General features: G+C 48.5%; 1 protein-coding gene across 7 annotated transcripts in view; it reads right to left on the reverse strand.

Moving 5' to 3' along the window:
* Positions 1–14,945, reverse strand: part of LOC120997860 (cyclin-dependent kinase 11B) — a 66,012-nt gene that overhangs the window by 8,302 nt on the left and 42,765 nt on the right. For all 7 annotated transcript variants that reach the window (XM_040428223.1, XM_040428233.1, XM_040428215.1 and 4 more), the window contains 5 exons: positions 12,563–12,684; positions 11,775–11,880; positions 8,055–8,176; positions 7,567–7,674; positions 560–676 (listed from right to left, as the gene is read on the reverse strand). In XM_040428223.1, the coding sequence (XP_040284157.1) occupies positions 560–676; positions 7,567–7,674; positions 8,055–8,176; positions 11,775–11,880; positions 12,563–12,684 (575 nt within the window). The remainder of the gene's footprint in view (positions 1–559; positions 677–7,566; positions 7,675–8,054; positions 8,177–11,774; positions 11,881–12,562; positions 12,685–14,945) is intronic.

A 14,945-nucleotide genomic window follows, 5' to 3' on the forward strand; every position in this document is an offset into this window, starting at 1 on the left:
GTTACAACTGACCGATAGGAATTGCAAAGCCAATGTGGGTACATGGATAACGTATCCCTCATGCTTCCCACCAAAAAAGCAACTGTGCACCATTAGATACAAGAGGGCGATTTGCAAGTCACAAGAATTACCGTTTACAGTAACATCGTGAAAAGGTGCATGTAACAAGACTCTGCTATAAATTCAGCCTCCTACACACATTGCACAACTTAAGTACAGAATGCAAATTATTGGAGACGTTTTCTCACCAACATATCAGTGGTGTCTGACCACTGGGACCCTCCTCCACTTGGCCAAAATGGCAGGACTAGGAAAGTGAGGTGCAATGTCATCGTTTGTTGACTCACCTCGTCTTTTACCAGATGGCTTCATGAGTTGCCATTACAGTCCATGTCCAAAGCAGAGCCAACAGAAGATGAAGTGGTACAGCGCTTTCGTAGCCCTGCTACCACTTTTTACTAGTGGTCAGAGTCGGTTACAGTGGTTAGATTCCTGCCGATAAATGTCACAATGTTGGTGGTGCGAAAACCCCTTTCAACACAATAAAAGCCAACTTTACCTTAAATATCTTGTTGATTTGATCAATCTCAGATTTTCCTGGAAAGAGAGGCTTTTGTGTCAGAAGTTCTCCAAATATACAGCCCACGGACCACATGTCTATGGCTGTGGAGTATTCCTGTGTAGAAGATTAAAAAAATTGTTAAATTGATGAAAATAATATGCTCCCCATTGCAACAGCTTCATGCTCAAACCACAGACAAAGCCCTGTGTAGTCCGATCCTGCCTCTTGCTAACACACATTCGGTGGGGTAGCAAAAAGTAGGGGAGAAAAGGAAGAGACTAAATTGGCAAAATAAAAAAGGAGATTTTTGTATAACTTACCAGTAAAATCTCTTTCTCGCTCTTCATTGGGGGACACAGAGACCGTGGGTATAGCTATGTCCTCTAGGAGGCGTTGACACTAGCAAAATCTGTTAGCTCCTCTCCTGGCAGCTATACCCCCTCCAGCCTGGAGAGAGAGCTTCAGTTTGTGTACATGCAGTAGGAAAAGCAAGCCAACCAAGAAAAAACATGGAACACCAACCATGCCAAAAGACCCAACAGGGTTCTAACCAGCAACTGCCACAACTGTGGCCAAACAACAATATTGGGTGGGTGCTGTGTACCCCAATGAAGAGCGAGAAAGAGATTTTACTGGTAAGTTATACAAAAATCTCCTTTTCTCGCCCATATTCACTGGGGGACACAGGAACCGTGGGACGTTCAAGAGCAGTCCACGGGGAGGGAAAAACCACAGACCCATGGAAGCAAGCGTCCCCGCTGGTATCTAAGTAACTGCCGCCTGCAAGACCATGCAGCCTAAGCAGCGTCCGCCGATGCATAAGTATGCACCTGGTAAAAGTTTGTGAATGTGTGTAAGGAGGACAGTTAGCCGCGTCACACAACCGCGCAGCCGAAGCGCGATGCCTCATATCCAAAGACGCGCCCACCGCTCAGTGGGGTGAGCCGTGACACCTAAGGGTGGAACCCCGCACTGGGTGCGGAATGGTACAGCATTTGCAGACCGAATCCATCGTGCAATTGCCCCCTTGGAGGCCGCCCATCTCTTGCGTGGAACCTCCGGATGACAAAAAAGGGGTTCCGTACGCCAGAAGGGACTGGAGGCCGCCAAAAATGATCAGAGCCCTGACGTCACGACGTAACTCCCTTCCCTAGGGAGTGGAGGAGACGGACAGTGAAGGAAGGACAACTTCTTCATTGATGTGGAAGACAGAGACCACCTTCGGGAGAAAAGAAAATGGGCTGGAGAACTGCCTTATCCTTGTGAAGACCCAGGAAGGGTTCTCTGCAAGAGAGCACCCCCAACTCAAATACCCGTCTGATGGATGTGATAGCCACAAGAAAAAAAACTACCTTCTAGGACAGGAGCCGGAGAGAACTCTCCCCAAGGGCTCAAAGGGAGAAGACTGGAACGCTGAAACGCTGAGAGAACTATATTCAGATCCCAAGGCGGTAAGGGACGGTACGGAGGAACCGAATGCGCCACTCCCTGAAGGAAAGTTTCCCATAGGCACCAGGGGAACCAGAGGACGCTGGAAGCTGCCCCAGGATAGAAGCGCCAACGCCTGACCCATCAAGAAACTAAGGGCTAAACCAAGGTCCAACCCTGATTGCAGAAAGGATAGGATCGTGGAGAGAGAAAAAACAGAGCGAGGGAATGTCCCGGCTTTCACAGAATCCCAGGAGGACCGCCAGGCTTCCCGGCCTGAATCATAGTGCGGATGACGTCCGCCGAAAAACCTTCCCCACGTCAGGATGACTGTTTTAATAGCCACGCCGTCAACCAAGACCCTAAATGTTGATGCAAGACCGGACCCTGAAAGAAGGTAGTCTCTGAGTGGCAGTGACCAAGGGAGGGAGAACTCCCGCCAACAAGATGTCAGGGCGTCCATGTCGTATGTTTCCAGAACTCCTGCTCGGGAGAGAAGGTGGGGGGCTTTCGTGTAGATACCGTTAGCACACCCAGACCAATGGAAGGAGTCCCTGGAGGGCGCCACAGCCCACCAGTCGGGACCAGAGCGTGTCTGGAATGGAAGGCCACCAAAAGAATACCCTGTGCAAATGCAGATGAGGGAAGGTAGCAACATAGGAACTACCAAGGCATGCGGGGTGTCTATGAACCATGATCCAGAGGAGGAAAAGGACAGGGAAAGAATCGGCTAGGTCCAAGCCCATTTCCTGTCTGAGACTGGCGCTATACAGAAGTAGCCAAGGATTAAGTGGCTGCGCCCACATTTAAAGGTACGACTGTGGTGGCAGGGAGAGATGCTGCATTGCACCAGATTCTGTCCAGGGGGGCGAGGAGAGGTATGATCTCCTGTATATACAAGCTGTTGCTTGATAAGTTTCTAATGTCACATCCGCTTGCGGCTAAAGGTAAATGGGAGAAAGATGTTGGCGAGCTAACTGATGACCAATGGTCTGACATACTGGAGGCGATACCTCTCTCTTCCTTGAGTGAAGGACGTAAACTCTCGCAGCTGTTTATTGTCCATAGGGTCTACAAGACACCGTTTTTTTTTGTTTCGTATAGGGTTTAGACCCACGGATGAATGTCCAAGGTGCTCTGTGGTTTCTGCAGATTTGTTGCATATGATGTGGACGTGCGAGAGGTTAGGGAGATACTGGGAGTTGGTATCTCAGACAATACAGGACGTTTACAAGGTACGGATACCCTCTGACCCTAAAGTGTGTGTGTTGGGATATGTCTCTGAATTGGCCACCGGTCAGGTGCATAAAATAGCGATAGGTAGAGTGTTATATGTTGCTAGAAAGTTAATCGCCCTACATTGGATACAGACAGCGCCGCCAACCCTAGGCGAATTCTTAAGTGCGGTTGACACGATGTTGAGTTATGAATGGATGGTGTACCAGAAGCGTGGATGCCTAGCAAAATTCGAAAAATTATGGGAACCATGGCTGTCGTTTCGACGTCTGAATAGAAATGTCTAACAGTGTGCCTTTGTATTTTGCAGGTTAGGGTGGGGTGGGATGGGATGGGTTGGGTTGAAATTTGATTATTACACATGGTTTGGTATCCTTTTTGTTATCAGCCTTATGGATAATATGTCTCTATGTCATCTTTGTACGTGATATGGTAAAATGTGTATTTACATTGTAAAATGTTCAATAAAAAATTATCTGATTTAAAGTGGCTGCGCCCAAAAAATAAAAAAAACTCTGCCTGAACAGGAAGCCAGGCAAGAGGAGTCACACTGTATTGCTAGCCCCATCCCCAGCAGAGAAGGCCACCCGCAAAGGCCACCGAACACAGTGCTAGAAGAGTCCATCACCTGACGAAAGAGCTGAACAGACAGAACCCAAGTATGTCGTGGTAACGCAATATCGCTCCCACAGTAGTAGCCAGCGCTTGCCCCGTCAGCGCGAAACTGAGGGGGAGGCCTGCGACTATCCATAGAAGCCATGTACCATACTGCTCCAGTTTAAGTAGAGCAACCTTAAAAAACCCTACCTGGAACAGCGCTGAACAGGAGCAACTGCCAAGCTAGCGTCAGGGTAGGGCCCCTACCCGAGGGGATGTTCCACTGCAGCAACCACGAACTCGAGCATTAGCGAAAGGCTGCACCTGTGGAGGAGAACTTGCTGTAGCTGCTACCAGAGCGCCAGCATAACCACTTTCCCAGAGAAGGAGGAGTGGTGGATAGAGAATACAGTCAGTGAAGCACTTGACTCGCTGGGACGTACTCAACATATATGTGCAATGCTGTACGCACTACTACTGATGCGGACAATATCATGACAGACTGGAACAATGGAGGCCCATGGAGATGGGAGTCTCTAGGACACAAGTGATGCTAGTAAACCCCCTGAGAAGACAGAGGAGTTATAATCATGCCCAAAAACCGCACCAAAAGAACACAATGAGGAATAGCCACCCTATCCACTGGCGGCACTCATATAGCACTAGAGTAAGAGTGCTGGGCACAGTCGAGTACCAACTGTTGCCACGCCCCCTTGTGAATTAAGCGAAGGCACCTAGAGCCGTGGCGCAGTTGAATTGCCGTATCTGAAGATGTTCAGTTATTCCCCCGCTAGTGGATCACTTGCGAAGGGAGTAAGGCAGGCAGGAAGCACAGTGATGTGCCACACTCCGCCCATGGAAGGATAACGCGACAGTCGGACCATATCCAATGGTGGTGCAATTACCCTACCTATGGAAGAGTACTTAAGCCAGTGGAAGGGAAATACCCCACCTAAGAAGGAGGGTTAATGCCCACGGCGAGAACTGGTGCATATGGCGAGTCCTGTACCCTGTGGGAGTGCAAATAGCACCTGAGTAAGGGGGTAATGCATACAGCACACCTTGTAACCAGTGATAATGTCATCGCGCCACCTATGGAAGGAGCTAATGGAGATGCAATTCCGCCACCTACAGAAGGAGGAATGTATACGTCCAGCACTGAAACAGTGCTATTGTACTTAGTCCACCTATGCAGGGGACAATGTATAAGGTAAGTACCGTATCCTGAAGTAGTGCAATTACTCCGCCTAAGGAAGGGGGTAAAAGCCTACGACAAATGCTGTTGGGCCACCGTAGACGCAATCTTAGGAGATTGTGCCGGATTCATGTCAGGATCTGACTCAGTCATTCCCCCCCCCCCCCTCCCCCCCCTCCCTCGGACGGACCCACTCCTGTGAGAGGGTGCGCCTGAGCTTGACCCGGTGAGGAAGGGAGGGATTGTGGAGATATCCGAGGAGAAGATGACCTGCTGTGGTCCGCTAGCGCGCAGGTCTCCCCTCAGAATCTTACAGATAGCAGTTGCGGACTACGCAGGTGGGGGCTTATCAACCAAACTACCCAGGGGGTGGAATGGGAACAGATGTCCTGTATAAAATTGTCCTGTATAACTGAGAATTATCAACCAAACGACCCGGGAGGGCGGATTGGGAAGAGAGGTCCTACATAAAAATTGCGCCGGCGGAGAATTATCAACCAAACGACCCAGAGGTAGATTGGTAAGAGGAGGGTGGACTGGGAATATCAGAGGTCCCTTATTGAATAAGCTGGTGGAGAGATATCAACCAAAAGACCCCGGAGGACGGATTGGGAATCCTGCAGAGATCCTTCACTGAATTGCGCAGGTGGAGAATTATCAACCAAACGACCCAGAGGATGGATTGGGAATTCCAGAGGTTCTCCGTTGTATTGAACAGGTGGAGAACTCAGAATTATCAACCAAACGGCCCCGGAGGACGGATTGGGATCCTGCAGTGGTCCTTCACTGGATTGCGCAGGTGGAGAATTATCAACCAAACGCCCCGGAGGACGGATTGGGATCCTGCAGTGGTCCTTCACTGGATTGCGCAGGTGGAGAATTATCAACCAAACGGCCCAGAGGACGGATTGGGAATATGAGAGGTTCTCCCTATCCGAGATGGGACATGGCCCAGTGTGGTACCACACAGACAAGTTGGTCCCGCGGTAGTGAGGGCTGAGGAGGGGGACCCGTATGGCGCGCATTTTTTAAACGACGATGTCAGCCTCAAGCGCACAAGAGGTGGGAAAGGGTAAAAAAAAAAATCCTCTGCATTACCAGCGTGCACCAGGAGTAGATCCCCAGATATGCCGGCCTAAAGAGGTGGCTGGGCATGAAATGGTTAAGGCCATTTTGAGGACCAGGGGACGAAGTTTGCGGCCTAGCAGGCCCTTGCGCACAGTCGATTAGGGCATTGACCAAACGGCGCTTAGCCCCTGCATTGGCCGGCCACAGAGACCAGAGCAGCGGGCGAAATGCGCCCGCCTGGCAACGGACGTGGGCTGCACCCCGGGGGCCGTGCAGACACCAGTGCGGGCTGGGCAAACATCGCGGCCGGAACACCAATGCGGTGCCGGCCGAACGCATGGCAGTTAACCCCCTCCGGAGCGGCGCGCCCGGCGTCCGCTCCCGAAAGGGATGGTAATGTGGTAGGTGCCGCTCAGGAAGATTCCTGTGGAGGTGGAAGCGACGCATGAATGCGCCCACCCGGCAACGGACGGGGGCTCCATCCCGCGGCTGGCGGGCAAACAAACAACATCGTGGCCGGCACCGTTGCGGTGCCGGCCGAATCGTATGGCGGTTAACCCCTCCGGAGCGGCGCGCTCTCACTGCAGTGTGTCTGCTCTCGGAAGGGGTTGGATCATGGCGGCTAGGTGTGGGGAGCGGGAGACTGCACAGCGGTGCGCTCGGCCTCCCTGGAGCAGTGCCATTAACCCCCTATGTGCCCAGTAAGGGGGAGACTATGTAGACCATGACAGGAGCACTTCAGAAATCTCGTCCCTGTAAGAAAACTGCAGTCTTTACAGAAATCCAGGAAGGCATAGAGAGGGACCTGAACCCCTAAGGCATAGGGCCTGCTTGGTAATGAACGAGGGAGGGAGAAGAGGGTTAAACATACTTACCTAGTTTACTCACCTCATCTTCATCCTCATCCTCTTCTCCTGCCGCCATCTTCACCCCTCCTCTGGTCCAGCAGGGTCACCCCTTCAGCTACTGGCACCGTACTGGCAGGAACGCTGGAAAAGGGGGGCTTGGATGGGTGACCCCTTGGCTGGCGAGATGCAGGGGAGCGAGGCTGCCCTGGTCCACCTTGTCTTCTGTGGGGGAGGCAGCAGTGCGGGTGACCGGCACTGGCGCAACTCGACCCCGGGAGAACAGGGAGGTGAGGCGTCCATGTTTTCCCATCTGAAAAAAAGGGGAAAAAAAATAAACTAAAATAAAAAATCTTCAGGAGATTCCCTGCAGAGCAGGGAGGTCTTGCCTCCTATTGACACTAGAAAAACTGAAGCTCTCTCTCCAGGCTGGAGGGGGTATAGCTGCCAGGGGAGGAGCTAACAGCTTTATCTAGTGTCATTGCCTCCTAGAGGACATAGCTATACCCACGGTTCCGGTGTCCCCCAATAAATATGGGTGAGAAATTTGCAAGGTTGCTTCATATTTTAAAGCAATAAAACAACAACTAGTTGCAATGGTGGACATGTGCCATCAGTCTTTGAGTGCATGTTACCTTAGCGCCAAGCAGAAGTTCTGGAGCTCGATACCACAAGGTGACCACAATGGGAGTATAAGGCTTTAAAGGAGAGCCATATTCACGGGCTAAGCCAAAATCTCCAACCTGAAAAGAAGACATCCAATTAAATTAACTTATCTAGAACAGTGAGATGGCGAAAAAAAGACGGGTAGGTTCCACATGCCAGTGAAATATCAATAAACCTATCCCATTAATAAAGCATACCCAAGTAAGTATTTAAAATTCTAGAGCGGTGACTAGAATTAATAGTAGACCCCCTTTGGTCTTTGATACGCAACACTGATGTTCTTTGCTATCAAAGTTTATATTCTTCATCTACACATCACGGAATCCTGCAAATAGCAAAAAATGCCAGCAACTAGAAAAGGGTCACGCCACTTTGCCTCCTTTCAGCTCTGCCTAACTTTTTTCCAGGAGGCTGCACGGAGATGAGACAATTTATTTAACGTGGATGGATGCCCTACCTTTAATATACCAGCATGACTGAGCAGTAAATTGGAGGTCTTCAGGTCCCTGTGCAGAATCCAGTTGTCATGCAGGTGACGGACACCCCTTAAAAGCTGAATCATTAGTGTCTTCACTTCACCTGAGGAGGGAGGAAATGGTAAAATGACGGTTATTTGCTATTCACTTTGCTAAAATGAAATCTGGTTGAAATAAATGGGTGACTACTAAGTAGTAACAGATGTCAGCTGGAAAAACACAAGAGGAGAAAACTTCATGGAATGATTAAAACATGTCCAAGAGTTTAAGGAATTGAATTTAAAATTTCCGAGAACCCGAAGACTTTTCAAAAACTGTGGGACGTTCAAATTTGTGTAGATGGAGGAGGATTGTGACAAATAACATTGAGTGGACCTCTAGCAGTGAAAGAGGGGGTGACAGATGATCATAAATCACCAGGCATCCTAGAGGGCTCAATGAACTAGGCAAGATCTGCTTTACCAGTAGAAAAATTGGATGTATTCCCCCTTAGGCAGAGTTCACACTTTAGTGATTTGATCAGTTATTGTGTTAGCCAAAACTAGGTGCAGGTCAAAAACACAGAACAGGTGCAGATCTTTCCATTATACCTTATCTCCGAGTAGGCTTCACTACTGGTTTGGGCTCAAAATAACTGATGGAAATAATTCACCAAATAACTTACTTACTGTTCACTATTTAAATTGACAATGAAATAGAAATGTCAATTTAACAGGGTCATCCATGATTAGAAAAACATGGCTTTCTATCAGAAACCGCATCACATCGGTCTATGGGTTTTGTGTAGGACTGCAGCTCCACTGTTGTGATTAGAGCTGAGCTGCAATACCAACCTGGTGACATGTGTGGCGCTGCGTCTAGGAGAAATCATTCCTGTTCTTCTAATTCTGGGCAACCCCTTTAAAGATAATATATCGTGTGATTATGAGGGCAGCTATCTGATCTGCAGTTATGGTTTGTGTATATGCTGGTTGCCGCCCTAGGTTTGGGATGTGACATCCAATTTCACTTGCAGTACCGACTGGATCTCTACATGCCATTCTCCTAATCAGAAGATCCATCCATGTAGAGGTTTGTCTCTGTGCACCTCTAACTATCATTCCAGTTCATCTTGTTCTCCCAACCACCGAGACACACAACACTGAAGAGTGCTGACATCTTGACGAAGTGATAAACCAACGTCTGAGTTTATTCGGTCCATCTCAGTCTGTGACAAGTGGAGATAACTGGCACGTCAAGGAACAGGAGGCAACGCACAATCATCCCACACGACTTGATCTGATTTTTGAGGTTTCATGTGGCTAAAAGATTTTGCTTTCAATCTGGCTTTTATGCTGCTCCCTCATGCCACAGATTGGAGCTAGGTGCTTGAAATTTTAATCATCTGCAGATCTAAGCGAAACCTTCTACTGCATCGGTTTGCATGATCTTGCGGCTTGACTTTCCTGGTGTTGCAATTCCAGTGTTGAGGTGTACATTCCCCTGTGCACAGGTGATGGTGAATGTCCTATTATCCTCTTCCTTCACGTTACATAGAGGCTCTAAACAGGGATGTCCCATCTTCCCGTTGCTTGACGGATTCAGCATATCTGGGAATCGGGATAGGCTCTCGGGAGAATTGTATAGGACTGTACACTGACGGCATAGCTTTATTTAGGGCCATCATAAACCAGTTTGGTGATTTCTCCACTCCTGATCAATTGGCACAAGTCATACTTCATGCCCTCACATAGAAATAATTGTGGCTGCGATGTGGAGTTTTGTGGCTTACAGGTGACTAACCATTCTATGTATCTAGGGGTTAATATAACATGTGATAGTTCCTTATCTTGTGACTTGAATGGTCACCCTTTATTAGAGTATCTCAGAGTTTTTTTGGTTTTTTTTACCATTTGGAGGTTACTGCCTCTTTCTGTGGCCCGAACGATCAACCTACTGAAAATTAGAGCACTTCGCAAAACGTTATATAGCCAAGTGCATGCTGAAACTTTGGTACATAAACATTTTTTCCCTAGTTAAGGGCTCACACTCTTTGGTCAGTTATTTCCATCAGTTATTGTGAGATAAAACCAGGTGCGGGTCAAAAACACAGAACAGGTGCAGATCTTTCCATTACACCTTATCTCTGAGTAGGCTTCACTACTGGCTTTTAGGGATCGACCGATTATCGGTTTGGCCGATATTGAGGATTTTGAACGTTATCGGTATCGGCATCTATTTTGCCGATATTCCGATAACGTATTGGGAACACAGAACGCGCTGCTGACAGCGCGTTCTGTGTTCCCTCCGCAGCACAGGGGAGAAGGAAGCAGTGTCTCCTCCCCCTGTGCTGCTGCTGCCGCTGCCGCCAATGGCAGGAGAGGAGACAAGAGGAGGGGAGGGGCTGTGGCCACAGGATCCCCTCTCCCCTGCTCCTCCGATCGGAGCCCCAGCAGTGTAAGCCTGGGGCTCCGATCGGTTACCATGGCAGCCAGGACACTATTGAAGCCCTGGCTGCCATGCTAAGCTCCCTGCTGCCGTGTGCACAAAGCACAGGGCAGCAGGGACAGTGTGAGATCCTATTCACCCTGATAGAGATCTATCAGGGTGAATGGGACAAGGGTTCTAGTCCCTAAGGGGGCTAAAAGTTTTATAAAAAAAAAAAAAAAAACACCAAAATATTAAGTATAAATGAAAAAGATTTACAAAAAAAATAAAATAATAATACACGTTAACAATAAACATTAATTTTCAGCAGATTTGTGTAGGAAATTTTTTTTTTTCTCAAAAATAAAAATACCCAGAATATCGGTATAAATTATCGGCTATCGGCCTGAAAGTTGACAAATTATCGATATCGGCCCTAAAAATTGGATTTTTTGTACTCACCGTAAAATCCTTTTCTCGTAGTAGGCATTGGGGGACACAGCACCATGGGTATATGTCCAACTATCAATATCGGTCGATCCCTACTGGCTTTGGGTCAAAATACTGATGGAAATAACTGAAGTGTGAACTCAGCCTGTGTTTTCATCATTCATATGGGATCAGGTAGACTTAAGCTGAGACTTACCATGCTCCAAAGTCCTAGAGAGCTGGCGGGGGGCTGCCTTGCCTGATTTATTTTTGGATTACTGGCCTGAATGCCAGTCTCATATGAATGACTAGAGAAGTAACTGACTTCCTGTCCTGTGTCAGTTGGAGATCAGAGTGCTGGTCACATGACACAGCTGAGGATCAGATGCGAGGTTATAACTCACAAATACAGTCACTGGTAAGAAGATTACCTTCACTACAGTTTACATCACGTAACTTTTTATCAGGTCAGAGAATAAAAAAAAAAAGTTTCAACAGCGATGGTTTCCACTCAATACTGTATTTGCTATTCTTTAGGTTTCTCGTATCTTATTTTGTGGAATAGGTAGATACCTGTGAAGAACTGTAGGACTGCTTTTGTGATATACAGATGTTGACCTCACAGCATGCCATTAATGTCTGGACTTTTGAAAAGTTACTTGATATCTTTGGGCTCTGTGAATCTATCCTTTAGGATTTTTATGTAAGATTTGGTATATTTTGTAGTTTCAAGATTCTGTTTTCAATAAACAGACATTAAAAAAAATAAAAAATCTATAAAATCTTGGAAATCAGGTCTCAGGAATGGATGTTCAGAGGCTGAAGACACACAGAATAGAAAAAAAAAAGTTCTTCAATTAACTCACCAGGTAGGAAAGGTTGTTTCATGGTCTCCATTAGGCTCTTCAAATCGTGCTCCACATAGTTCATTACAATGTAAATTTTGTCCATATTACTCCCAACAACAATTTCCTGGGTGGAAAGAAAAGAAGCTGTAGCAGCAGAATGAACAGAGCCATCTTCCAGCCATACCTCTCAATAGTATGTTAATCCTTACATGTATGGAAAGATATTAAAAAGGGTTCCCCCATGACAAATGTTTACTCCATGCTGACCAGATATAATGTAAAGTCTTATAGATGGTACCCTCATCGATCCCATAAACAGGGAGGCCTCTCCCCTATTGCCTGGGCCGTCACTCTCCAATATGGTCAATAGAAGATAAAGAAAGGACTGAACCATGCTTCATTGTCTGCCTCATCTTCCATTGATTTCTATGGACAGTGCAGGGACTTTGTGCAAACACTTCTATGCAGGAAATGAGGAGGTGCCAACGGTTGGACCATAACCGTATCATGGGAAAAACCCCTGAAGTAAAATTTAGCCAAGGCAATAAATAACCTATGAAGAATCTGAGTATATGTAATATTGCTACCACAAGACATTTGAACTCAAACACACTCAATATTCTGTACATATAATTCCAGCTGCCACCATAAGTAATGGTCTGTAATACCAGCAATCTGGAAGTGGTTAAGACTAGGAACCAATGGCTATTATTAAAATGTGGGGAAAGAAAAAAGAAAAGAAAAAAATAGCACAAAAAAAACACAATTACTAACACGAGTTGATCAGTACCCTTTCTGATGCTTACCCGGACCCTGACAATATTGTCATGCTGGGCTTTCAATATGGTGTTGATCTCTCGAAGGGATGTTATAGGGAATCCTTCCTTCTCTTTTTCCATTTTTAACCTCTTAAGAGCAACAATTTCATCTAGAAAACAATATAAAAAAATAAAAATAAGTGCAATGTCCTAAAATGATACTGCTACACAGTGACTCTGACTGAAACAGTCTGAATGGTTTTGCCTAGAACAGAACCGTGTCCACAAGTGGGCAAGGTTTAAAGACACAGGGGGTCATTTATTATCCAGAAATACGCCGATATTCAGCATATTTCTGAGGCAGATTGCGGCGCAAATCTGCGACTTTTCCCCTGCTTATGCCAGGTCTAAAAAAGGAGACTTTTGTATTACTTACCAGTAAAGTCTCTTTCTCGCTCTTCCTTGGGGGACACAGGAAACCATGGGTATAGCTCTGCTCCCTAGGAGGCGTGACACTAAGCGAAAGCTGTAAGCCCCTCCTCCATCAGCTATACCCTTCAGCCTGGAGAAGAGACTGCCAGTTGCGTGTCCAAGTAGTGAAAGATAACCACCAACCGGAAAAAGAACTGTCGAGCCCCAACGGGGGCAACCAAGCCGGAACCACAACTGTAACCCAATGAAGGGCGGGTGCTGTGTCCCCCAAGGAAGAGCGAGAAAGAGACTTTACTGGTAAGTAATACAAAAGTCTCCTTTTCTCGCCCATATTCCTTGGGGGACACAGGAAACCATGGGACGTTCCAGAGCAGTCCCAGAAGGGAGGGACCAGAACAAACTCAACCAACACCAGAGGCATCAATCAACTGCCGCCTGCAACACCAGACGGCCTAAAGCAGCGTCAGCCGACGCATGAGTATGCACCCTGTAGAACTTGGTGAAGGTGTGCAAGGAGGACCAAGTGGCCGCCTTGCAAATCTGCTCCGAAGAAGCCCGATTTCTCTGAGCCCAGGAAGCCCCGACCGCTCTAGTGGAGTGAGCGGTAACACCAAGGGGAGGAACCCTGCCCTTGGCGAGATAAGCCTCAGTAACAGCCATCTTGACAAAACGAGCGATAGCAACTTTGGATGCCGCCATCCCTCTGCGCGACCCTTCCGGGACCACAAAGAGCGAGTCAGTATGCCTGAAAGAGCTGGTTACTTCCAGGTAAATCTTGAGCGCCCTGACAACGTCCAGGCGATGAAGCTTCCTCTCCCGCGGATGGGAAGGGGAAGGACACAAAGAGGGGAGAACGATGTCCTCGTTCAGATGAAAGGCGGAGACCACCTTAGGAAGGAAGGAAGGGACCGGACGAAGAACCACCATGTCCTGGTGGAACACTAGGAAAGGTTCCAGACAGGAGAGTGCAGCCAATTCGGACACCCTCCGAAGAGAGGTGATGGCTACAAGGAAAATAACCTTGCAGGACAGAAGTCGCAAGGAAACCGTCCGCAGAGGCTCGAAAAGAGAAGCCTGGAGCGCTGAGAGAACCAGGTTCAGGTCCCAGGGCGGTACCGGAGGGCGATACGGGGGAACCGCGTGAGCCACGCCCTGAAGGAAGGTCTTGACAGGACCAAGGGGGGCCAGTGGGCGCTGAAACAAAATGGACAGCGCAGATACCTGACCCTTCAAAGAACTAAGGCCTAGACCTTGGGCCAGTCCGCTCTGCAGGAAGGACAAAACGGTGGGGAGAGAAAAGCGGAGCGGAGGAATCCCCAGATCGGCACAGAACCCCAAAAAAGTCCTCCAGGTCCTATAATAGATCCTAGAAGAGGACGGCTTACGGGCGCGGATCATGGTGCGGACGACGTCCGCAGAAAAGCCCCTACGTGTCAGGACGGTGGTCTCAACAACCACGCCGTCAAACGTAGGGACCCTAAACGCGGGTGGAAGATCGGTCCCTGAGAGAGAAGATCTTCCCTGGCGGGCAGTGGCCAGGGCGCGTCTGCCAGGAGCAGCATGAGGTCGGCATACCAAGACCGGCGGGGCCAGTCCGGAGCGACCAGAATCACCGAGACGCCTTCCGCCGCGATCTTCCGAAGGACCTTGGGCAGGAGAGGGATGGGAGGGAATATGTATGGGCGCGCGAAGCCTCGCCAAGGAAGAACGAGGGCGTCGGCTCCGCAAGCTCCCGGATCCCTGGCCCTGGACAGATAGGAGGGGACCTTGTGATTGAATTTTGAGGCCATGAGGTCCACGTCCGGAATGCCCCAACGAAGGCAAATGGCCTCGAATACCTCCGGGTGAAGAGACCACTCGCCGGGGTCGACGGTGGTGCGACTGAGGAAGTCCGCCGCCCAATTGTCCACCCCTGGAATAAAAATTGCAGATAGGGCCGGGACGTGGGCTTCCGCCCAACGGAGAATGCTGGTGACCTCCCGCATCGCTGCAGCGCTGC

This window comes from Bufo bufo, chromosome 1 (genome assembly GCF_905171765.1).
Source record: "Bufo bufo chromosome 1, aBufBuf1.1, whole genome shotgun sequence".
NCBI classification, from domain to species: domain Eukaryota; kingdom Metazoa; phylum Chordata; class Amphibia; order Anura; family Bufonidae; genus Bufo; species Bufo bufo.